At 37.6% G+C, this 26811-nt stretch overlaps 1 protein-coding gene and 1 long non-coding RNA gene across 2 annotated transcripts; one reads left to right on the top strand and one right to left on the bottom strand.

Annotated features, from left to right (window-relative positions):
• The first annotated feature begins 1081 nt into the window (after positions 1-1081).
• LOC134541610 (uncharacterized) lies at positions 1082-4544 on the top strand. Its single transcript, XR_010076665.1, has 2 exons — positions 1082-1382; positions 3625-4544. It is a non-coding gene; the product is annotated as an uncharacterized LOC134541610 (long non-coding RNA).
• Positions 4545-14337: 9793 nt separating this feature from the next.
• On the bottom strand, positions 14338-22479 carry LOC134541699 (odorant receptor 49b-like). The gene is made up of 5 exons (XM_063385340.1): positions 22427-22479; positions 22201-22300; positions 21860-21961; positions 20351-20506; positions 14338-14517 (listed from the first exon to the last, which is right to left on the bottom strand). The coding sequence occupies exons 3-5, from the start codon at positions 21908-21910 to the stop codon at positions 14461-14463; spliced, it is 264 nt and encodes an 87-aa protein (XP_063241410.1). The 5' UTR covers positions 21911-21961; positions 22201-22300; positions 22427-22479; the 3' UTR covers positions 14338-14460.
• Between the last annotated feature and the right edge of the window lie 4332 nt (positions 22480-26811).

A 26811-nucleotide genomic window follows, 5' to 3' on the forward strand; every position in this document is an offset into this window, starting at 1 on the left:
TTCGTTCGGGATTTCAAGGGCAGGAGAGGCCCCTACGTTATTTTTTTAAAGTAATCGATCAAGAAAGGCTTTTCGGAAAATGTGAGTATGGACTTATCTTTGTTTTAATTTTAAGTATTAATTATGATTTGAGGTATTCGGAAGGACTAGGGAAGTGTTTAGTGAAGTTCTCTCATTCTCTCTCTTGTAAGGTCGTTCAATCGTTAAGGAAGTAAAGAGATTATTGTTTTAAATTGTAATCCCGCTATTTAAATGTTCTTTAAAATGATGTTGAGTATTTGACTTTAAGAATAAAATAATTTTAATTAAGTATTATGTTATTTTGCAAAATCTCCTTAGTTCAGCTCTCACCAGACATCCTGTACGGGATGACGAACCTATGATCCTAGGTACAGTAAAGTATTTTATGAAGTTAAGACTAGTTGATGCCAAGCGAGTTGTTTCTATGTAAAGAGCTACGATTCTCTCCCCCCTCTGAAAGTGAGACGTGACAGAAATGGCGGTGGCACCGGCTAGGTGCACGTGACAGAAATGGTAGAGTTCGCCGGATAGGTTCTATTTCTGGAGAGAGAGAGAGGTAGATTTTTATGTTTATTATTAAGTTAGTTTCAGCTTCTGATAGCAGGTTATTAAGAGTTTACTTGAGGAGAGGATTACGGAATTTAATCTAAGAGGAGGAAGTCTTTGAGATTTTTTTTTTTTGACGTAACAGATGTTTATTTGAGGATACTTGTAAGGATAAAGTTTATAGTGATAAGTTGTTTTAAGTCGTTGAATTTATTGTAGATTTATATCGGGGATTATTACGTGAGGAGAATACGTTATAAGTTAAATGCTTATTAGAGATAATGCAAGTGGTTTAATTTAATTGAAGTTCATTTTAAGATTGTAGGTTAAGAGAATTATAATTTAAAATAAAGTTTTTTGTCGTAAATAGGAATTATTTTCAAGAGAAGTTTGTTTTGTTTTCGTGCGCGTAGAAGACGAGACGTACGAATTAAATCAGTCGAGGGAAGGATAAACGTTAGAAAGGAATTAAAAAGAAAACGAGAGTTTATGTAAAAGAGAGTTATAGAATTTATAGTGATGTTTTGTTTTAATTAGAAAAATGTTGAGAGTTGTTTCAGAACGACACGTCAGTGGACGTGGCAGAGTGAACACGTGACGGGGAGGTGCTGAAACCTAGCGGAGAACGGAGGAACCGCAAGCGAGGGTTGGCGCACCTGATGGAATTCGGTGACGTCACGGGCTCATACGGAGACGTGGACAGGCCGTGACCTTGTTTTGATCAGCTGTACGGTAACTTAGCGATAAGAAAATAGACTATTGGTTAAATAAATTTAAATTTAAGTGTGTTTTAGAAGAAGAGGAACTTTCAGTATGTAAGTAATTTATTTTAAGAAGTGTATGATGTATAGGCTAGAAGTGTTTCGTTGTAAGTTGTTTATGTTTTTGTTAGTTAAATTCTACCTCGGTTTTAAAAATATTTTTTTGGGATTTGTAAACATTATTAAGGAGGTACACTATAAAATCGATAAGCATTGAGAAAACTGGGAAGGCTAGATTTTGTGTGTAGAGGGAATTTACTCCAAAAGAACAGAGAGACAAAATTAATGTTTTCATTAGGGCGAGGGACCCTAAGGTGAGGCGTTGTGTCCCTGGGAAGAAAGGGAATTGTAGCGCAGACCATAGGAGATGGGCTGACTACGGAATTAAGGGTCAGGAGAATCCTGAGAGTTGTGAGTAGTTTGGGGCAGGAGTTCCCCATGGTAGTACCGAAGTGGCTATCCTGTATGGGATAGGGTACCATTTCAATGAAGTTTGTTGGTGGGGTTAGAGCCCCCTGTGTAGTGGGCGTATAGCAGATAGGCACTACAGTGAAATTTTTGGTTATTTTGTGAGGTAAATTCCCTGGAGGTTAAGTAAGATTGGATTCAGTTAGGAAGGAGGGAAATGAGAAACATTGCTGTAGAGAGTTAGTGTACTTGCCTAATGTGAAATTGAATTTTACTAAATTAATTTAGGAGAAAGTTTTGTTCGGTAAATAAATAATAATGGAAGATAGCTAGATAATTAATTAATTTTTTTGAGTAAGGTGTTTTAAGTAATGAAATAAAATAATGTGAAGAAGTTTGAATAATTGGGGAGGAATTTCTTTAAGAGTTTAGATAATTGTTTTTGAATTTATTGAGATATTCAGCCAGTGAAGTTTGAGTGTGAGAGATACAGTGAGATTTTAAGGAAATCGGTTGTTTATTAATTAGGACAAATGAGATTTTATGATTAAGAGTCAGTAAGCATAGTTAAAATTTACGACATGATATTTGTTGACAGTTTACAGTTATTAAGGAGAAAACAGAGTAATCTATTTATTTTTATTTTAAGGGTTTGAAGATAAGATTATGAATTTTTTTTTTGAAAGTTTCTTGGGCATGTTTGAATAATTTTTATTTGGATTTTAAGAAATTACAGAGAAAATTTAATTGATTTACATTAGTTTGGAAGTATGGAGGTTTAGTGTTCGATTAGCCCTAACTTGATGGTCGGATCCCAAAAGAATGCCGTAAAACCGATAGCCAATTGAGAGGAATGCGGTAGGCGCTTGTGTAGAGAGGGGTTGTGGGAAAACTCCTTGGGACTGATGGCAGATCAGGGGCCCTAAATAGTGTGTGATGCTGTAAAACCAGTGCAGAGAAAGCCTGGTATGCTTAAATTTTTGGGCACAGGTTATGTAAACCTGGGGTTCCATGGGATTTAGTCATGTTAGCTGCTGTGAGACATTAAGATTTCCAGGCTCCATAGTAAATTCAATGTAAATTTTTGTTTTCTTAAAATAATAAATTTGTTTTTAATTTATTTGAGATATTTGATTTGTAACAGTGAATACAGACCCCGAGGAATAAGAGTTGTCATGCTGTGAGAGGAGAAGGTGGTAGGCCTAAAAGGGTACAGGCACCACAGAGGTTATTTGTATTGCATAATTTAAATATAAGGAAACTTGAGAATTTGAAATTTTGTTGTTGGTTTGTACACCCATAAGAAGAGTATAGGCAGAATTTTTATTGTTATGAGATGTCTAATTTAATTGAAAAGAAGAAAGTTTAAAGATGCAAGGTAACATTATTATTGTAATAATTGAAAGAGATTAAGAGGTAGAGAGAAATAGGCAGTTTTTGTTTGTAAGTACTAAAGTTTACATATAGAAATTTAGTAACTAAGAATGAATAATAAGTTAAGTCTAGTGTAAAAGTTTTTTTTAAGTTTGTTAAGTTAAGAGTCATAAGTAAATTTTTTTTGAGAGAGAATGTCTTTGATAGGAAGTATTAGAAACTTATGGGAATTTTAGGGTAACATAAATAATGTAGGTAATGAATAATAAATAGATGGTAGGTCTTAAGTTAGGATTAACATTTGAAGCAGAATTTAATTAAGAAGAAGGAAAATAAATAGGCCTAATGAAAAGAACAAAAAAGGATTTTATGGTAAAGCATTTTTTTTAAGTAATAAACAATGAATAATAATGTTGTTTCAGGGTTATGTGTACTAATAATACCATTTTTTTTTAGGACCAAAGAACAGGAATTATGTAATTTAAATTAACATGTATTTTTGAAACTGTTACAGATTCCTTAAGATGAGCTGAGCAGCAGTCCAGTTTACAAGATGACAAGAGTTCGAGAGACAAGATACAAGATCACTGAAACAAGAGCCAAGACTGAAGATTCAAGAGAAGAGAAAGCTGGCAGCCATGGACTTACAAGTGGAGATTAATAAGGTCATGTAAAGTTTTATTTTTTTTTATGGAAGACAGTAACTGGAGTTTTTTTTTGTTATAAACATTATTTACAGAACTTTTTAGGTTATAGTAATGTAATGGAACTAGTGAGTTGTGGTAGCTGTCAAAAAGAACTAATACCTTAAGTTTAATTTTTAAAGTTAATTTTCTTAATTTACAGAGGGATTAGTAGTTTTTTTTTAAAACCTTATTTAGGTTGGAATTTAAATACAATAGCTTATTATAAATGTGTACGAACAGTTCAAGTTCACAGTACTGATAGGTAGGTCAGATGATCTTATTGATTTTGATGATTTGTTGTTTTGAGTTGATTTTTAAGTGTTGTGAATTAGACAATGAAATAGTTCTGAAAACTTAAATTATTTCAAGCTAAGAAATAGTAAATTTAATTGTAACTCAAAGGACACCAGAATTTAATTTTTTTTTGAATTAGTAATGTTTGAAAATTTTATACTTTACAAGAAAGGTTATAAACAAACAGATCGGATGGAACAAGGATGCAGTAAATCACAATTTCATTTAGAATTATTGATTAGCTTTTGAGGTTATGAAGTAAAAGTAATTATAGTTTAAAAGTTTGAATAAAAAAAAAATGTTTTTTTTTTATTTGTTTGAAATAGAAAGTTTAAAAGTTAATTAGTCATGATCTAGGTGGGTGATGGGGTGGGAATTGGCCACTCTTTTTCCCTATAACCTCCCTAACATGGCCTTCTATTACATCTAACAGAAAAAAAAAAAAGAAGAAAAAGAAGACTTATTATTAGTTAGAATGTTTTTTTATGAAGATACCTGATGAACTTTTTTTTTATTGTTGGGAAGAATAGTAGCAAGATTAATCAGATATTTTTACTCAGAAGAAGAAGAAGATAAAGCAGTTTTATGACTCGACAAGCCAGAGATTGGTGTTTCCCCTCTGCGCTTCTATTGACTACGTTGTTTACTCTCATGGGATAGCTGGTTCGGCACCATGGAGAGAGATTGGTGGGCATTGTGGTTGCCCCCAGAAGAAAAGAAGAGTAGAAGAGGTTATGGGTGGGTCATGTGAACTGACCTTCAACCCAGTTACTTCGTGGGGACTATTTGCTGTATAGAGAAGATCAAGACTCAAGAGTTAGGGAAAATCATTGGAGGTCATGTTTCCCTTCCTTAAGTTTTTCCTATCAAATTATTTGCCTGATTAGATTATGCTAAGGGTGGGATACTTTATGTTAGCAGTTGAATTAATTAATTTTATTTTTTTGTGTGTTTGCATCCTTGCCCATCGATTGCAGTTTAGTAGTTAGTTTTGTATTTGTCAGGCGTGATGGTAATGCCTGTTGATGATGTTTCAGAATTGTAATCTGTTCGTGATGAGGATGGCACAACTCCGAAGCAGATGTGGGGAGAAGTTGTGAGCTGCCCTGGAAGCCAGTCCAGTAGCTGTTGGAGTTGAGTGGTGTTTGCTGATGGCCAGCCCAGGGAGCTACTCTTCTCGACAACACTGACTTCGAGGAGTTGCACCAACCTTCACGAGATAAGAGTTTAATTAATTGAAACACTGTAAGGACACTTAATTTTTTTTGAAGAACGAAAGAAGTATGGTAATAAACGGAAACCGAAAAAAAAAAATTAATAATAATTATCAAGAATTTGCACATTGTTTAACGAATACTGAGAAACTAAGAACATTAATTTAATTTGTAAAGAGAGCTTCACTAACAGAACAATTTTTTTTAGAATTGAGAACTCGAGCCTCTGAAGGTTCCTGTGAGAACAAACCAGATAAAAGTTTTACATTTAATTTTATGAATACTTGTTGTTTTAAAATAAATCTTATGCAGAATCTAGATGTATGTTCAGACAGCAAGGAACTAAGAAAATTATTATTTTTGTGAAATGAGGAATTTATAGTTATGGTTTAATGGAAAAAGACAATTTGTAATTTTGAGGTAGCTCGATGGGGCTCGAGCTCTGTGAGGGGAGGGTTATGTCGCGGGTTGAAATTTTGCAGGGTTGTTGAAATCAAATTTAGGGACTTTACTGACGGGACTCTGGGCTGGCTGCTCTGTTCACTCGTCAGCGCAAGTGGCGTGACCATGTAATTGGGGCACGGGGCCGGCGCGGCGCGCTGCGGGCTTGCAGAATTTTGTTTGTTTGTTTGGCCGCGCGCTGGCGCAGCCACGGGCCGCAGTTACTGGGGCGCGCTGTCGTAACAAGCCGCGCGGTGTGGCCTGCACATTGGGGTAGAGGGGGGGTAGTCTTCCCAGATGTTCTAGTTAGTTGTTTAGTAAATTTGACTTCAATAACGAGCTTTTGTTATGGTAGGCGCGGCAGGGCGCGCGAATTTAAGCGCAAGTGATTGGTGACTCGGGGCTCACTCAGGCGGAGGCTATGCGTCTCACCTGTGGTCACGAGTTGTTAGTTCGTTCGTGATGTAGGAATTCAGGCTCACTCAGGCGGAGGCTATGCGTCTCACCTGTGGTCACGAGTTGTTAGTTCGTTCGTGATGTAGGAATTCAAGCTTTCGGGCGGAAGCTATGGTCGACGCCAGAGGCCACGAGTCGTTTAATTTAAGTTAGGTCATAATGTAGTCGTCAAGCTTTCGGGCGGAGGCTATGGCCCTCGTCAGGGGTCACGCGTCATAGTTTTTAAAATGTAATGTTCGTTCGGGATTTCAAGGGCAGGAGAGGCCCCTACGTTATTTTTTTAAAGTAATCGATCAAGAAAGGCTTTTCGGAAAATGTGAGTATGGACTTATCTTTGTTTTAATTTTAAGTATTAATTATGATTTGAGGTATTCGGAAGGACTAGGGAAGTGTTTAGTGAAGTTCTCTCATTCTCTCTCTTGTAAGGTCGTTCAATCGTTAAGGAAGTAAAGAGATTATTGTTTTAAATTGTAATCCCGCTATTTAAATGTTCTTTAAAATGATGTTGAGTATTTGACTTTAAGAATAAAATAATTTTAATTAAGTATTATGTTATTTTGCAAAATCTCCTTAGTTCAGCTCTCACCAGACATCCTGTACGGGATGACGAACCTATGATCCTAGGTACAGTAAAGTATTTTATGAAGTTAAGACTAGTTGATGCCAAGCGAGTTGTTTCTATGTAAAGAGCTACGATTCTCTCCCCCCTCTGAAAGTGAGACGTGACAGAAATGGCGGTGGCACCGGCTAGGTGCACGTGACAATATGCTATTCTCGCTGACGAAACGACTGACAATCGCGTGCGTGGAGCAAGTCTCGCTGTGCTTGCGATATGTCGATGTAAAAGATGCTAAACATAAAGTTAAGGAGATGTTTCTTGAGTACATTCCAACTGCTGTCACAGGATCCGGTCTAGCAAATCTCATTATTACAGCTCTGAAAAAGCATGGACTTGAATGTTCTGATGTGGTTGGTTAAGGTTACGACGGAGCTGCAGCTATGAGTGGGTATTTGCACGGTGCCCAGGCATATGTTCGTTAAGAATGTGCTCTTGCTCTTTATGTACACTGTAGTGCACACTCTCTCAACCTCGCCATTGCTGACTCATGTTCACGAGCAGATATCCGAAAATGTGCTGAGATTGTGCAGTCTGTCGGTTCGTATTTCAGACATTCTGCTCAACGCACTGCTGTTTTGAAAGAAAAAATTCGAGAGCTGTTACCCGCCGATCACCAAAAAAGCCTGCTTGCAATGTGTGAAACACGGTGGGTCCACAAACATGAAGCTGTCATGAGATTCAGAGAAATTTATTCAGCGATTGTGAATGCTCTCGAAGAACTCCAGTCTATCCATAATAAGGAAAAATCGCAACAAGCCGTCCAAATGCTTAACAAACTTCGAGCTTCGAATTTTTTGATGTCCTTAGTGATTTTTGAGAAAGTCATGAGTTATACATTGTCGATGTCAAAACAGTTGCAAGCAATTAACACCGACATGATCACAGTATTCAGCCACGTGGATGATGTTATTAATGCCTTGCAACTTCTGAGGAATAAAGCTGATGACGAGTATCCTCATCTCTATGAAGCAAAGGGTTTGCTCGAAGAAAATGGATGTATACTGCAGATGCCACGCATAGTCGGAAGGCAGTTGAACCGCTCAAACATTCCTGCGTCAGATATATGCTCGCATTACAAAATAAATTTCTTCATCCCATTCCTTGAACATACAATTCAACAATTGAATGAAAGGTTTACGAAGCACCGTAAAGTAGTGACGGCACTATCTGGTGTATTACCTTCAAATTTCGCGGCCAGTTCCGAAATTGAAGAGGCAATTTGTATGTACTCGTCAGTGCTTCCCGAAAGAAGTACATCTGTAGTCAAAGCAGAACTAGATGTGTGGAAAGCAGTGATGACAAGCACCTCTCCTACTCCAAAATGTGCTTTGGAATGCCTAGACAAGTGGGATCGAAAACTGTATCCAAATGTTTACACATTGCTACAAATTTTGGCCACCATACCTGTTTCCACCGCTACCCCAGAAAATACTTTTTCAAGCCTAAGGAGACTGAAAAACTACTTACGCAACACGACCAGTGAAAACAGATTGAACGGTTTGGCTCTCATGAATATACACTATGGGACAGAAATTGATGCGGATGATGTAGTGGATATATTTAAAAAGAAAAACAGAAGAATAATTCTGTAATGTTTTTTGTGTTTGCAGTTTTTTTTACATGGATATTTATGTTGCACTTTTTGACATTTTTTTAACCCACAAAACTGAAACCTAGCTACGCCCATGCGTTTAACTGTAGGTAACTTCTCCCTGATGATGGCTACTGAAATTTCGACCGAAACGTCGGTGAATTATTCGCCAAGGACGCGGCTACAACACAGAAGCCAAGCTACTTCACGTTTAACTTTAATTTGAACTTATTGTACTGTAAGATAGAGGTGGGTTGTTACAGCAATTTTCGGTATCTGTTCCAACCAGTTACTGTTACAGTAATGTACTGGTTACAAGTAGCTGATACTTCTGTATCAGCTACAGCAGTAGTGGTCCCATCAGGAAGCAACAACGTATCAGCATTCTCGTTACAGGTTAGGCCCTACACATCCTCCGTGCCGTCATCACCAGCGTAAAAAGGTATAAGTTTTCTCTTTCCACGTTCTTCGTAAAAAGGTATCAGTTTTCTCATTCTACATTTTTCGTAGTCGTAAAAAGGTTATCGGTTTTCTCATTCTACATTCTTCGTAGTCGAAAAAAGGTATCGGTGTACTCTTTCCACGCCTTTCGTAATCGGAATCGGGCTAAGAAACTAAAATTGATTTGTGCTGATTATTGTCAATAAATGTTTTCCTTAAATAGTAAAGTTGTGACGAAAGTTTATCGGATTAGTGCTATTTTTATAAACTAGGCTCTGGTTCTCCGTCACGTTGTGTGCTATTACGTATTCGCCAGCAACAAAGTGTTGTGAATGCCGCGTAATAAAGGAGAATATTTCCCAAATCTTAAATTTTAACCGATGTAAGTAAAGGCCAGAAGAAAAACGGAATACATTAATACGTACATTGTTTTCTAATAACTGACATCTTGATATGCAACTAAAAACAATTTAGTTTCTATGTAGGCCTACGTAATAAACAGTGGCATCTCGTCAGGGCAAGCAAGGCAAGCAGTGCTTGCCCAGGCAGTTTCCAGACATTGTATTTTTTAAATAAATATTTTATTCAGAATAGTATTTTACTTTGGCTCGTGCCGTTAGGTGTATGTATTTTTTACAATATCTTCTTGGGACCCAGTACTGTGCGCTGTGCGCTATAAGAAAAGAACTCGTTGACACACAAAACATGCTGTTTTAGAAGCGTTGCTATGTTTAGAAGCGCTGGTAGGACCGCTTTCAGCAGGAAGGCTGCCGCAGTAGTTTCCTTTCGGAAGGTGGGGGTGGCATGGTACAAAGGTTCAGGGAGGGGATTGGCTGTAAAAACACGTGGCAGAAGCTACGAAGGTAGCGCTTTCTTGCCGAATTGAAGCGAACATGGCCGAAGCAGACGGTGGAATTCTTCCGCCGACTGCTTCGGCTATGTCCGCTAGAGTTCGGCAGGGCAGGTGGCGAGGTCGCGTTTCAGTCGGCGGTCGTCTCTCGGGGCGCGCGCATCTCTCTCGCGGGCTGTTGGCTGGCAGTGCGTGGGGGATTTGTGGGCGTACGGGAGGCGGCCTAGCAGTGCCAACTGCTACCGACCGCGTCCCGCGGGTGGCGGATACGGGATTCCAGCTCGAGAGTTGCAATCTCTCTGGGGTGACTGTGAATAACCAATAGCAGTCCGCGGACCAATGGCCTGCCTGTGGAGTCGTTATTACGGCTATCGGGGTGAAAGGTAGCCTGAATGCAGCTCGGTGCGTGGCAGAAAGCAGTTCCGTCGGCGAAGGCACCGCAGGGGAGCTCGATGTGCCCTGGATGCGAATTGTAGACGAACTGCGGGTTGGAACTTGCGGAGCTGTGAACTGCTGCGCGCGCAACGGAATTGAAATGCATCGGAACTCTGAAGGAAGAGATGGCGGCGCCTTCAAGTTGGGGCCCTGTTGGAGCCAGTGGTAGCCTGGGCGGCGCGACCTTCAACCGTCCCGGGATTTTGGAGGACAAGAGGGTCCGACTCGCAAGATACTTAATTCGCCTTAACGACTTACCCCCACCCTGGCTTGAAAGGTTGTTGGCTGTTGACTGGAAGAAGGAAGATGAAGATGGCGCAATGTCAGGCTGCCTTTCGCCCCGTGCGCCCGCAGTTCGAGTCGGTTTACTGGCTCGTCTGCCCACATCTGGTTTAACTGTGGCTGCCTGGGCAGCTGGGCTGGGCTGACGAGTGAAGTCGCCCGCCCCTGGGGGCGCATGCGCCCCTGGTTAATAATAACCCAGGAGTACCCAACATTTAAATGCGGGTCGCAAGGCCCAAGCACCCAACTCCAGCATGGTTGATTTTTCAGCCCCTCCAACTCTTCTTACCTGGACCCTTCTTCCCTCTTGTCCAGTAGTTACCTGCTTGCTTAATGCATGTTAATTGATCCCCGCATGGTAGAGTGTATAGGCTTCGGCCTGAGACACACTTAGGTCCTCCCCTAACCTGGACCCTCCCCTTACACACTTAGAATAATTTAGGCTAGGAAAAAAAATCGTGGCGTTTCAGGAATGATTGACGTGCCAGTTTCTTGGTACACGTACCAGTTAACAGAGTTTCTGATCAACGTATGAAGATAATTTATTTTTTGTTGGTACTAAAAATTACCAAGATTTAATTTTTACTATTCTAGTACATTTTTATGAGGTTCTTCTCTTTATTTTAAGTACTTACTTTGCCATGTGTTGTCTGTTTATATATTTTTACCAGATATCGATGATACTACACTCCCACTTAGTATTATAAGTAATGTAGAGTAGGTATTTAACTATCAGAATAATGTAAGTCAAACATTATTTTTTTAAAAATAATTTATTTAAAAAAAATGTCAATTTTTCTACCTGTGGAATAGTCAATGTTCAGTTAAGAAAACTACTTAAATAGCACCATTTTTAACCTTTAAATCCATATTTTCCCGGGGGAGGGCCCCCGGACCCCCCCCCTCCCCAATAGAGTTTTCATGTGAACGGGGTTGTTGCTTCCCCTCATGTAAACCTCACGCCTCGCCACTGGTAATAAATATGTAGATAGGCCTATATTATTTTTCCCCCCTGTTACGAATGAAACAGTAGTAGTTATAGCAGTAAAGATACTAATAGTTTTATTGTCCAGTGAGTAACATTTACTATGAAAATTTACACTATCTTTATATACATATATATATTTCTTGTGTGCGTGTGTATGTCACTGAACTCCTCCTAGACGGCTGGACCGATTTTGATGAAATTTTTTGTGTGAGTTCACGGGGATTCGAGGATGGTTTAGATTCACAATTGGATATTTTATCTCAATTCTGAGTTAAGAAAAAACTAAAAAATGTAATGTGTGTCATAGATATCAAACTGTTAGTGTCATTCCTCTATGTCTGCCGAGCAATAGCTTTCAAGCCATTACGTTACGTTTTGCTATTGTAAGGAACTAAGTAGAGAGTAAGGAAAAAAAACTCTTGACAGTTTGTAGTGTCGCCATAATTTGTTTCAATTTTCAATACCGTTTTTGTATATTACAATTTAAATTGCAGAAAAAAATCATGTTTCATAGACACATAAATAGTGAGTGTGTCATTTCTCTATGTCCACGAGGTCTCGCCGCGTTATTTTCTCCTTGGGGCGAACCCGTCCGCTTAGTTAAATAAATAGATTTTATCGTTGAATGATTTCATGATATATTTCATGAAAATCTGCTCTCATAAAAAAGTTAGTTTTATAGACATTGAATAGGTGTCCTCTCTCTCTCTCTCTCTCTCTCTCTCTCTCTCTCTCTCTCTCTCTCTCTCTGAAGATCAATCTATGAATCGTTACAAATTTATTTCCTTTATTTTTTTAGTTTGATTTGATACAATATGATTTCACTAAAAATAAATTTCTACCCCTTCCTATTTTCATTTCCACATTACGAAGTTTCACTTCTTCCACCTAGAGGGACTCCACGCGATATTTTTGCATGCAATTAAAAACTATTTTTTAATGATGCCAAAGAAGTATAACTTCACATGCGCGTACCTAAGTACACGCACCCATTTATTAAATTTAATTTCTTCTATATATATTTTTCCTCCCTACCTAGGGCACTCATAATTCTTTTAAATTTTACGTGTATGTTTTCAATGTCATTCGAGTTGTACAATTTTTTTTGTCAAATTGGTCATTATTTATACTTTGTTTCATTTTGGAAACATACGTATTTTAGGTATTATGACAAATAAAAAAAATTAGTTTCACTAACTTTCTTAGGTTTTTATTGTGTGGATAGTTTCAAGTTTTATATTATGTAGGTACACAAATTCTTAAACTTATAAATTTCTTCGAAATTTATTCATAGGTAGGTAGGGCCTACTAATATTTTCTATTTGTCAATATTGTTATTTTTTTTACATTACCTACTTATTTGCAAGGAGTTTGGTTTAGTGTTTATAATTTATCTGCTGAGCGTCAAGAGTCTTAGGGCTGCCGAGACCGAAGACCAGAAATATTTATCAATTATGTAATATATTGTTGAAAAATTTGAATTTAACTATTTCAGGAAAGTTGATTTTTTTTATTAATTAGAATAGTTACGTGTAATTGCCATCTTCCTTTATTTCATATTAAACATTATGTTTGGTTGAGTGTGAGATAATTTTATTTATGTATGTTTTAATTTCATTTAATTTCTTATATATACATATATTCTTACCTACCTACTTCTATTAAATTTCAGGCGGATGTTAACATTGTCATTCCAGTTGTATAATTTTTTTGTTAAATTAGTTGTTATTTATACTTTTTGTTTCATTTTGGACTATTTTTTTTATACTTAATTCAAAGATTTGTGGTGTGTACAGGGAGTGATGTCTCTATTAATTTCTATACTCCTTTGGATAAGCGGAATATTGCCACCACAGTTTTACATATAAAGAAATCCTACAAATGTTTTAAACATTATGACAAATAAATATAGTTTCACAAACATCCTAAGTGTTTTTTGGTGTGTATAGTTTGAAGTTTAATATTATGTATGTACGTAAATTCTTAAACATATAGTTATTTATTAATTTATTTAGATAATTATTAATAGGTAGGTAATAAGCTTTCTATTTGTCAATATTGTTATTATGGTAGATAGGAGTACAGTAAATGCCTACATTCTTATATTCCTTTATATCTCTTTCGATTTTAAGTGTTTTCGAGCCATTCAGGGTCCTCGAACCCCCCGCCCCCCTCTGGGAACAAAGCCCCAAAATTTCGACAATTTCAGGAATTTCAAATATCTATTCTTTCGAGATGGAGTGTTCCAAACCATTCGAGGTCCTGAACATCCACTTTCCGCAAAAGTGAAAGCCCCAAAATTTCGAAATATAAGAATATACATAAATTGGATGTTGGCATGTATGTCGTCGATAAACTCTTACACCGTTTGACCGATCGCCATGAAAGTTGGCACATCGAAGTGTTTTTATCATGGAGAAGGTTTTTATGCTAACAATTTTTTTTGTAACTCGCCGCTAGATGGCGCTGTAGCGCATCAACTTCTAAACCTTTCAACCGATCGCCATGGGTAAACAGAAAACCATAGGTCACAGATACACAAACAGTAATTATGTGTAATTTCTTAATGTCCACCACACTGGACATATCGCTATCCATTTTGCTGTAACTCGCGGACAATATATCACCCGGTGTTCAGCCCGGGCAAAGCCGGGTACTGCAGCTAGTAGTATATACATTTCTAGTGCTAAGTTGGTGTATTTATGAATGCCTATTTTTTTAATCCTTTTTCTGTATCACACTGGGGATGGTGTATTACTGTTAAATAAGGTGCAAATCCAGGTGCAGTCTATTGTCACTAAATGGTAAAAAAATTTAACAATGTATCAATTGATCGGTAAGTCACTTGTCTTCATATATTTAAAATTAATGAAAAACATTTCAATGACAAGCTCTCAGAAATTATTGCAATGCAAATAACAGAAGTTGGTCAATTGTTTTGCTCATAAATGTAACTACACTAACACACACACACACACACACACACCAACACACATATATTACTGTATGCAACGACTACCTACTAAATAACTATTAAATTCTTTAACGGACGTTCATTTTGAATTCATCTTGATCAGCACATTGTAGTAGGAATAAGCCGTCTGGACAAGCTGAAAAAAAAAGAACATACGTAACGATTCTGGAAAGCGTTTTGTTAGTATTAAAACTTACAGTGATATTCTTATTGTTATCTAATGAATTTTTGGCACTTAGTTTAAAAGTTATAACTCTAAGAGAAGAGCTAATCGTTTTATCGAGGTCATAAAAAATTGAAATTTCTCCCTTTTTAAGCCTTGGTCTTACGTACCATGTAAAATTTTTGTTTTGTTGGCTGATTATCAGAGGTAAATATTTGTATATTTGATTTGACTGGATTTCACATCACACGGTAAAGCAAAGATGCTCAATATTACAGGACTTTCAAGGTTATAGTGGTCTCCGAACCACCTGGTTCCTGATTTGGTGCTCGTGGATGTGCGTTCTGAAGAACCTCACAACCAAAGACCTCGAAATATTTTTAATTCGTTACTATACGTGTGAATGTGTTTGAAAAACCCAGCTGTGGCCACACATAAAATAAGATAATAGTTGGGGAACAAGACACCGTCAAGTTAAACATCTAGTTATGAATAAAAGCATATTACTTGCACTGTAGTTACACCTGACGAAAAAATTTGCAGCAAAACATAATATGTAATACTTAAACTGTGTCAGTCGGTATCCAACGAATAAATTTGGCTGCAGGTTCAGCATGAAATAATTAGTTCATAACATTTTACAACCTATATTCTAAAGTTTCTTCTCAAGGCTGACCTAGTTTTATAATGCAAATCTATACTAATATTATAAATAGAGCATGCGTTTGTTTGTCTGAAGTAAACTCGAAATGGCTATACATTATTCCAGGTGGACAAAGGCTAAATTTTATTTTAAACTAAATTAATAAAAAAATAAATAAAGATATTTAAAAATAACAATAAACGAATACACCATAGCTATATGTAGGTACATCTTGAAGACATGCTTATCAAGAAGAAATAGTTACACCAAAGATATGTGTATGTAAATGTATATATTAAACTCGTTTTTGTTACCTTTTTTATTCGTACTATTCTTTTCATGGACCAAGGTTGTGCTTTATTTCAGATGTTTAAAAAAATTATTTGGTCTGTAAGAAACAGCAATATTTGTATCTAAAACCAGATCTCCGGAGCTAACGCCGAGTAAAAAATTACAGATATAACGTAGTTATAAAAGGTAGGCAAATAAACATTTGACTGAAACTTTAAACATTAGCAGTATGCTACTTCCAATTGCAATTGGTATTGTGGACAGTGTAAGGTGCGGTATTGTGGACTGCGAATGGAATTTAATATCCAATCACTAAGTAACATGTGTTTGTAAAACAAACTATAATTTCTTAATTCTCTCTACCAATCAATCCTTCCATGTGGCCTCCTAAAAATAAATTTGGGATTCCAATTATGTTGATGCGTAAACGTAAGCAATGTGACGACATTGCAAATTAAAGCACTTAGGATCACCATTATTGAAACCGTCATTCTCACAAGACCAGCAGCTGGGCAAACGGCTCACATTACTCGCTTTCCCATTATCAAAACCGACCTATATTTTAAATTTAAGTACAATTTCCAGCTAAAATTTCATTTGTGATCATAGTCAACAATTATAAGAGTAAAACCTACAAATATGTTGGCGTTGATTTGATAAAAAAATTATTTTATTATTAACAACTTAATTTGGTATATCTAAATTTAGTGTGGAGAATCAGTATATTGTTATGAGAGGGGCAACAGTTTCGAAAGGACAGCCCAATATATGAAATAGCTTTATTTATTTACTAATATTTACATTATTAATTAAGATAAAACAATGTAATAACATGTCAACAAGTTTATCACTATTTCAATAAGTCCCCAATTTACTGTTTCCACTGGAGCTCGGCTCGACAGTGTTTATCTCGTCTCTTACCGCGCACCGCTGTCCCAACACACTGCCTCGCAACACTCACTCGTCCGCCGCACACACAACACCCGGTGGCTTCGGTTCCCACGCACCATTCTTCGCACTCGAAGCCCGTCGCTCACCGTGGGGTCACTCACCCTCTTCACTTCACTGCCCTTGCAGGTCAGTCTCTCAGTTTACATACCTGACATGTCCTGTCCTGGAAAGGTCAAATAGGCCTAGCCGTATAAAGTGTCGCGTCATTCATGTTTTAACATTCGAAGATCCCAGAAACATGACATCCTAGTTATGCCACTTCACACAGACGGGGCTCTCTAAAAGTGTCGAACCCTCCAGGCTGAATGGAAAAGCTCCGGGGAAAGGGAAGAGGGATAGCGAGGCATCACTGCTAATCGGCTTAGGCAAGTAGTGATCATTGCAGGGATGAGCACTACCAGCAGGCAGTCGCGCGGGCCGACTGGCTAACTTTGTCGCTAGAGTCATCGTAACAGCGCCCCCTCCTTAGGCCTTTTCGTCCCGAACAGGCAACACATCGCTTCTGGCATATTCCCTCAATCGGTTCAAATGCACCACTTTCATTCGCCTTCTCTTTCCTTGCTTTATGCGGTAGATCACATAATTTAGTCGTTTCAACACTTCATATGAGCCTTTCAATGCCGCTTGAAGTTTATAGCATTGGCCTTCCTTTCGTTGTAAGTTGTACAAACACAAAAAATCGCCTTCCTAAAATCAGGTCGATCTATCCTTCAGGTCGTACCTTCTATTTATTTTGGTTTGCCACTAATCGAAGGGTTTTTAGGGCCTCATCTTGTATGAGTGCCATATGCTCCTCAAGATTATTGGCATAAGTCTATGGTGCTGATTGGCTCTTGGCAAAGAAGGCCAAACTCGACATCACATAGTAGCCTCAACTCCTGTCCAAGCACAATTCTCGCAGGTGTCTACCAAGTCGAGTCATGAATACAGCCCTATATACCATCAGGAAGAGTTGGATTTCTTTATCACAATCTTATTGGTGGTCAGCCACAACCTTGGCAATGTGCTTCTCGGGGTTCTAATGAACTTTTTCACCATGAACCAGACTGAGGATGTAAAGCTTTAGTCCTGGTTACTGACTCACCTCCTGGAATATAGTCGATTCAAAATTACGGCCTTGGTCTGAGTGCAGCTCCATCTGTACCCCAAATCTACTGATGAGATTGTAGACTGCATAGTGTGTCCGCCATGGTGGCGGCTAGAGAAAGACCATAAGTATCTGAACACTTAATGAAATAATAAATTGCCACCCGGATATACCCATTACCATCTTTGTCATTGGAAAATATCCCAGCAATATCAATACCTACCCTCTCAAATGGGGCTACAACATTGTAGGGCCTCATTTTCCCACGAATATGAGACTGTTGCCTTTATTTCTGGCAGAACTTGCGTACATGGTTTACACTAAGCCTCTACAACCTGACGGCACCTCAACTAGTAGTAGCGCTGACGAATCTTGGCTAGTTTTACGTACTCCAAAATGGCCACCAGCGGTCACAACCTACATTTATTCTAGCACTTCTGGTAAGGATCTTGTCTCTGTGCCACTTTTAGGCTGGCATGGTCACATTTATTCTCATTGTTAACGATAGTCGTACAGCGGATGTCTCTGATTCCTTCATTTTTCTCAGCCATTTTGTAATGGTTGCAGTCTACATTGCATGGTCGGCGATAGAGGGCGTCAGTAGTCTATGTTGATTCTTCCTGGGACTAGAGTCGGAGTGTGGATTGTGGATGGGGTCAATGACCGAAAGCTCTGATGTCATGGTGGCCAACATGGATGACCTTCAACTTCAAAAAATCCTCAAAATTCATTAAAGTTTCTCTATTACGAGGGAAAAATTTCCGTTTATAGGGAAAACTTCCCGGTTTATTAATCAAAAATAAAAATAAAAATAAATAAAAAATTCGAAATTTTAATTCCTTAAAACACATTTGCCTAAAAATTAAAACTCTTAAAAGCGGCTTAAATTCCCCTTTGACAAGACTCTCTAAGCCGCCGAGGTCACGAACTTGTCCTTGACCATAAACTTGAAATTCTTTAATTTTTAACCAAAAAATAAAAAAAAAAATAAATATAAATCCAAAAATCCAAAACAAAAAAATTGTTTACTTTAAATGTTTATTTAATCCATTCTGGACATCGGTTAGATTTCCGAAGAGAGTAAACATGTAATTAATTAATAAGAATATTTTAAAGGGAAAGGTCTCGCATCTCTCCGAAAGATTGCGCCATAAAAATCCCGGACTTAACCCTCGATGCTTCTAGAACAATGGCGTCCTATATACGTCACTTCACACAGACGGGGCTCTGGGAGCGTGTTGAACCCCTCGTGAGCTCGATAGCTAAGCGTTGTGGGGAGGGGAAGTGTTCAGTGAGGTGGCGCTGCTAGTCTGATCTGGCGTGTGGCGGTAATGGAGGGATGGGCGCCGCCTGTATCGCGCCCCACACACATGCTAGCGCGTCGACTGTATGGCCAGCATCGTCGCTAGAGTCCTCGCAACATAATTTTGAATCCGTTCAGAAATAGTACAAAGAATTATTATATTTATAAATATTGAAATCAATCAATCTTTGTAAAACTAAAAAGATTATTTATTTATTTATTTCTACATATAAATATTGAGTATCCTTAATATTTTATGTCATTAATTTTATATTGGTTGGGAAATTAGCAATAACTTAATTTATTATTATAAATTTTTTAATAAAGTTGTATCTCTCTACCGACTGAAGTTGGGGCGTTAATATATTAAGTATTACAGATGGAACAATCAGCCTTTAGATAACATTTAATCACACAAATTTGTGAACAAACACCATTATTTTCCAAACATTTTGTCACCCATATTAATAAAAAAAAACATTTTACGATGGCGATGTGCTTTGCGATGGTTCTAGAATTTTTATTTTTAATCAAACTATATGCAGATGCTTGGTTTGCCATCTTAAATATATTGTACTAGCTGCAGTACCCAGCGTTGCCCGGGCTGAACACAGGGTGAAGGGGAACTGTTTAGAGATCAGATGTAGTTAGTAATTGTCTTCTTAATTTGAATGTCAAGTGTGCAAAATAATTTATATCACTTTCAGATACCGACAGACGTTGTTCTGCCAATTTATAGTTATTTACCTGGTCTGTATGTAATCTAGACTCTATAAAGCAATATAGAAAAAAAAAACTGAAAAAAAAAGGGATTACTAATATTGAAAAGATTCCATTATCTAGCTAATGCTCGGCATGCATTGCAATGCCTCATTCAGTTTTGTTTTGTAATATGTTTGAAGTAGTTACACATACACAAATAATCTATCCATGTCTCTAAATATATATATTTATCTCTATCTACATCTATAGTCCTATATATCTATGTATCTCTCTATCTGTATTTATCTCTTTATATCTACATATATACCTCACACTATCTCTATGTATTCTATATGAGGGTACTGATTACTTCGTTGTTAATATCACACGGATGTTTTTTACTTGTATGGGAAAATTAAGAATGATAAGGCATCTAGAGCGTGGCAACAATGTTAATAGGCAATAGGAAATAAACTTCTAGCGCCTGCGGCATTGTTAACACACACTTCGTACGTGTACTGCACGTTGTATCTAACCCCCTCCAACGCATTTAATTCTAAATTGGATTTTTAGTAAGGATCCCTAATGTTATTGATAATATAATATAGCATATAGCCTTCCTCGATAAATGTTCTATCCAACACTGAAATAATTTTTCAAATCGGACCAGTGGTTCCTGAGATTAGCGCGTTCAAACAAACAAACAAACAAACAAACAAACAAACTCTTCAGCTTTATAATATTAGCATAGATTTCGGAATACAAGAAGTTGAGCTCCAGTTTCAGAGGCCTTGGGAGGCCGCGCACTGAAGAGAGCTGACGGACTCACCGCGGAGAACATGTGCAGCGACACGACGCCGAACTGGCTGGCGCGCATGCAGACGGGCCGCTGCGCGCGCAGCATCGCCAGCCACAGCGACCTCCGGGCGCCGGTGTCGAGGCGGAGCCAGCGGGCCTCGTAGGCGGCGCGCCCCACGCTCTCGCTCTGCGCAGGGACACCCTCCTCTCCTTTCCTTACATTCTGTTACCCTTTCTATTTGAAATAAATCACTTTAGGTTAGCAAGTTGCTTTGCGATGATCGTAGAACTTTTTTTGACGTCACAACGTCTAATAAATCCATGAACGCCGCGGCTGCACGCACGAAAAAGGATGACTCATTTTCCCATTACGCACATTGTCCCGTTACGCTGTGTCCCGTTACGCTCATTGTACGCTTGCGCCGCATCTACCTCTCTTCCACTCGATTGGAACAACCATCGATTTGACTTTTTCGAGGCACATTAAACTTGAAACACTCACATTCGTTTCCTGCTTTTCCTTTCATCGTCCTATCCTTAACAGAATAACACAGATTGGAATAAGTTAAATAGTAAACATGTATATAAAAGTTATAGTTAAAATAATCTCTTCGTTAAAGTAATGAACATATTTTAATTAATGAGTACAAATAAAAGTAAATTTATCAATGAAATTGTAGATTTCATTTCACTCCTTTGTATCCATACAAATTAGTGATAATTCATTAAAAGTGATTCAATTTTATTTATAAAACTATGCAATCATTTCATAAATGTTTTGTTATGACGTCACATTAAACTATCGTCCGTAAACCGACTTTACAAACAACCAATTTTTAATCAAACAACATCCAGGCCAAGGAGGGCCAATTTTAGTACATTCAGAATTTAAATATTGACTACATTTTATTTATTGTTCAAAAAGTCCCGTTACCGATAGCACTGCAGTAAAATTATACTTAAGTAAGTTTGGTGAACTATGCTAAGCACAGAGGAGAATATTAAAAAAAAATTATTCAGGGTATGGGTAGTGGGGGACATTCCGCTATGCCACCCCCCCTTTTCTGGATCCGTTAGTGCGTCTCAGGAACCGTCATTCATTCCAGTCCAGTGGGAGTTGCAAGCTACTGGCGAGAACTGTTGCGACTGGTCTCAAGGGAATGGGTAAACACTCTTTCCCTTCGCCCATTCCTGACATCACATACAGTATCTCTGCTTTTGCGCAATTGAAACTGACGTTTTCAAACGTGATTTATGTATGTCCCCATCAAAAACGAAGAGAGACAGACAGTTTATATTAGGCTCTTTGAAACAATTTTCATCTCATTTACCTGAACTGTAATCTTTAACTTTCTTGCTTCTGTACTAATAATGTAAATGTAACTAATGATTTTATTTTGTAGCATTTATATATTCTTCAAACCAAGGGATGATTTTACTGGGCTAGTTGACTAGTCAGTCCCGGCGGTGAGAGTCACTGTTTAAGAAACGATAAAAATGCAAGAACATGAGTAAGTGCTTTAAATACGATTATTATTACCTGACTGTAGACTTCTGTCGACAAGAAACACAGCACAAAGAGTCGTAGCATGAATGACGACAAGTGGGCACAGTTGGAAATCAAAGTCCCTTTGTTCTCGGCCTGTAAAATGTTACACAAAATTATGCCTGAAACTTACAATGTAAATATCTGAAGATATATACCGACCATGCAATGATTTGTGCTGGTCATTTTACTAATGACAAAATAATATTAAAATGGAAACACTAATAACGATAATATCAACCTTATTGACTACATAAATTTCGTGTGAAATCTGATTTTAATATATTACATGCCGTATAAAAAAACTAATTGTAGCTGAGACAAAATAAACTTACTGTAGTTATTTGGTATCCAACTAGGCATATTGTAAGTGAAGACACCAAATAGTGAGAAAATATTATTGGGCTGAGAAGATCAACTAACTTCTTGGCGTTTCTGTGATAAAAGAAGATCATTACATACAACCATAGTCACGTAGAGAGTGACACATTAAATAATTTTAAGAACATGGTCTTGCATTATAATTAAAACTGAAATTATAGAAGTAAATACAATACTTACTGCAGTATTTCTTGATGCTGTATCACAAAATCCTTTAAATTGTTTACCGCTCTAGTTTGGCTTTCAGTGATATCACTCTTATGGAGATTTTGTTTTCTGTGCATTATTGAAACACATGTTTTACCTCCTGAGCCAAAACCTTCTTCGAGTGGCCCTTTTTTAGTGTCACAGTGTCTGTCAACTTCGTTATTTTGCTCGAGTGCTACTGGAGCTTCGACAGAAGGCATTAGAGTGCCATATTGATGGTGATCATAATTACTTATGTTGCCAACCAAGATGCTCAGTACTTCAAATTGTTTCGCTAAATATTTGATGAGTGCAAATGTGAAAAGATCCAAAGGCACTATAGTGACAATGAGGAGACCAAGTATTAAACAGTGGCATACATATTCAAATGCTGACTTCGGAACACTGTCTCTGCTGGTGAATGGGACTAGTTTCAATGGGAAGTCCATGGTGTTGGGGTTTGGATCCTCCTGCCTGGACAACATGATGGCCACTAGAGGTTTCAAGAGGAAGCAGCAAGTAGTTGTTGATATTGCAGAGAGGTAGTATTTACACAGCTTTCTCTCTATCAGTATACCCCTTCTGACAGCCTTCTTCCTATCATCCTCTTCATCCGTCTCTCTGTATGAGATCAGGGACTGCATGGATCTCACTATCTTTTCGTAGCTGTCTCTGTTGTTCAGAATTGACAGCATGGTGACGATGTACGACGCGACTGTTAAGATATGGTCGGTGTTTTCGATGATTGCGCTTATGTCTTTGTCCTCTCTGAAATAAATGTGAGACAAGAGCGCCATGAACAGAATACAGTTTAAAAAAACGATGCACATGTAAACTTTATAAAACTTTTCATCTCTCTGAGGCCACATCCCACCATATCGAAGTAATTTCGTTGTTAAAGCCATACTGACATGTTTTTTCCCGCCCATTTATTTTACCCCCGCTACACGGTGTGTCTGGGTCTGATGCTTGTAGCACACTGAGATAGTCAGACACAGATGAGATTTAAAGAACTTCTGTATTCATTAATAAGCAACTACTTTCCAACAAAAATGTTTCCTTTTTCCATTCCTCTTAAAAAACTTTCTACTTGAAGCCTTAAACATACATTCCCAACCTTTCGCAGCTAATTATGAAGGATGATGCAAGAGAAAGGCACAAATGGTGAAAATTAAAAATTAAATTTTTACAGGTGTAATTTGTCTACACAATATTACACGTGCTCTCGGTGAAATGTGCGCTTAGAGCTCATGACTCTTTGAGATGTTAATAGAGACTAAATACCAAGTTCTTGCTTCCGCATGCACATGTGGCATCCACTAATTTATTTACTAGACGAGTGCTGGTAGTTATGAAAGTGGGGCTCTTTTTATTTGATAGCGATTATTCTTACTATAGATTTAAAAGGACATTTTATCCTATGGAAATATTTATGGATTTTGGTTGCCCAGTAAAAATTATTTCACACAGTTAAATTTTGCTTCAAAAATTAAACATATTTATAAATTAATATAATACTTTGACCGTTGCAGGGCGTGCGTGTTATTTTACTGAGAGGATTATGTTAGGTAAGGACCATTTATCATCAAATAATGGTTATATAAAATTAAACATGATGTTCGGAAATTGCTGGGAATATATTTAATATGTAGGGGATGCTAAAACAAGCATTTTTGTTAATAATCGTTTGTATGGAAACGCAACAGTGCAAAGTTAAAGGCGCGGAAATTAGGCTACTGCAAAGTAAAAACAAATATGTTTTGTGTCTTTAAAGCAAAACTGTTTCCAAAATGTTCATGTCTACAACATTTTCTTCATTCATACATTCACACTCAGGCTCATCATCGGCATAATATACAACACCAGGTTGAAGAGTCAGCATATTGTTTTCAAATGTTATTTTCCAATAACACTGTAGTTCTTTAATTTTATTGCATTCATTTCCACAGTGTACTTTCAGCAGTTTTTCTACATCTGTAATTTTGGCTGGTTTCAATTTAACACGAAATTTCAGCACATCAGGACTAATCATGGAAATTCTTTCCCCTTTTTTTGGTCACCGTTACAGATTGTGCAGTATTGGTTAGATAGCGCATTTCGCCTTGAACAATAACAGTTGGATTTGGTGCTTCTACTTTGGTTAAAGGTAACTATCTGACACGAGAAATCTTTAAAAGAATTTCTTTAGTGTTTTTTATACATGGTTTTGTGTCTGACCTCTAGTCATAGTGTTGCCAATCCTTACCAAGCTGTTTTAAAGTTATTGAGCTTTAAAAGCGTCACAATAGTCTTTGATATCCACAACATTTGATGGTCAAAAACAGTAGCTTGTTAATCACTCTTTCTATCTAGCCGAAAACTCTATCGCTCGGCATAAATGAGAGGTTAGATACAGGGTATACAGTTTCTATTGGCTTTATTTTTTGTGGATTACGATATAACCGTGACATACACATTGTCATTAGCATACTGTTTTTGTTTTGCCCTATCAACCATCTGCAACTAACCAATGGTGAAGTGAAAGTTGTCGGTACAGATGCCATACGCGGCATCGTGTCAACAACAGCCTGCACTTGTGTTCCTGCATGTACTTCAGTCTAAGTTCTGCATGGCCGTGCACACCCGTAAAAAGCCTATAATGTTGGGTTGGGTTGGGAGGGGGTAGGTGGAAGACATAAACCTTTGTTTCCAAGACGAAAAATGACTACGGAATTATGAATGGATGATTACTTTCCCTGCCCACCGCACATTGGCACCACTGCTTGACGAGGCGATTACAATGCCATCTCGCGTCGAGCAGCCCTACTAGCATCAAAAGTGCAATGACTTTTTTTGCTAGCGACTTCCATAAGTATTATTTATAGTCAATGGTTTTACTGTGGTGTGCGTGCGTGGATTGAACTTGCTGAAATCGTGTTCGGTCTTTTCTTATTTTAGTGTTCAGAGTCTTAAACTAGTCTGCACAGCGAGCGAATCATCGGCGGTAAAGGGAGGGAGTGGTGGTCACGCTGACATATGTTGTAAACTTCTTCTATAGACTGATATGGGCAAGTATGTTTAACCCTTAACTGCGTGTGAAGTAATGTTTCGAAATTTTGGTTTTGGCACCCATCGTCTTAATTTGATTTGATTGTAAAGTCTTGTTTGATTTCAGACATTTATTCTTACCTTTCCCTCCATTTTTTATCGCCATCAACAATTTATATGCTTGTTAGGAAAGCGACACCGATTACCACTTTCTTTGGAATATAAAAACTGTTATTATAAAAAAAATTCAATAATGTAAAAGTATTATTGATGTAATGCAATAGGTAAGAATGAAGCTATTGTTCATAATCGTTGGTTCATGTGAACCTAAGCCTTTACTGTCCAGACTACTTATCAATTCGTATGATTAAACATATGTAAGAAAAAACATAAAGTTATAAACTTATGAAGATACTTTCATACACAATGCCCATTAACATAATATGAAAGATTGCGCATAAGTATCGGCTACGAGCTACGGATAGTAGCATTAAGCATCCAGGCTTTGGCTTGCCGAGAAAAATGTGTTTCTATGACTGAAAAAAAAAATTAAAAATTCCTCCCTTTTAACTACGAGTGTAATATTATCGATAATAACAAGTTATTTCTAAACAAAGACTATGCCTACGAGACAAATAATTAGTGGGCCAGTTTTAGATGCTCTATTATTCATCTTCAGCTGTGCTGTTCTCGAGGGTCCGCATTTCCCAGTAGCCTGGTCAATAGCTGCGTCCCATTTTTCTTTCACCCAAAGAACTTTTTTTTGTTGGTCTTTTAGAGCTGCGTACCCTTTGCTCGGCGGCACCTAAATCGCTGTTTTGAAGTCACTTGTTTGATCCCGCCTGGCGCAGGAACTCTGCTATGAATGCTTCTCAATGTCATCTCCAATCCTGGCACCCACACCGTTACGACGCGAACCATCTGACGTGAGTTACCGAACTGCAAACCCACGCACTTGTTGATGTGTAACATCCTAGCTCTCGGCAATTGGCATTTCGTAGGAGTGATTTCGTGAATGGAACGGAAATATGTAACCACAGCGCTGCCATCTATGGTGGATGGCGCGAACTAAAGTTCACAAAGCCAAAGGCAAATTTTTTAAAACTATTAAATGTTTAATGCCCTTTAATAAGATGGGCAGTCGTTTAATAAAACTTATTGTTGAAAATTAGGTACAAAGCCGGAGTTTTGTATTTTTTTTAAATCTTTTTCGCTTTTATCAGAGCCGTTTCAATATAAAGTTAAAAATTTTGGTCTGCTAATAAAATAATTCAATAGTCTATGTAGCTGCTCCGGCAGCGAATTCTAGTGACGAATGCGGAAACTACGTGTGTTTCGCTTCAAAAAATTGT

The sequence above is a fragment of the Bacillus rossius genome (genome assembly GCF_032445375.1).
Source record: "Bacillus rossius redtenbacheri isolate Brsri chromosome 4 unlocalized genomic scaffold, Brsri_v3 Brsri_v3_scf4_1, whole genome shotgun sequence".
Lineage (NCBI taxonomy): Eukaryota > Metazoa > Arthropoda > Insecta > Phasmatodea > Bacillidae > Bacillus > Bacillus rossius.

Bases quoted from the DNA above. Each gene is read 5' to 3' on its own strand.
- LOC134541699 (XM_063385340.1), bottom strand. From the start codon at position 21,910: ATGCTACGACTCTTTGTGCTGTGTTTCTTGTCGACAGAAGTCTACAGT. The intron at 20,507-21,859 runs GTAATAATAATC...GTCCCTGCGCAG, and splicing joins CGACAGAAGTCTACAGTCAG to AGCGAGAGCGTGGGGCGCGC. The intron at 14,518-20,350 runs GTGAGTCCGTCA...TTTTTTTTTCAG, and splicing joins CGCTGCACATGTTCTCCGCG to CTTGTCCAGACGGCTTATTC.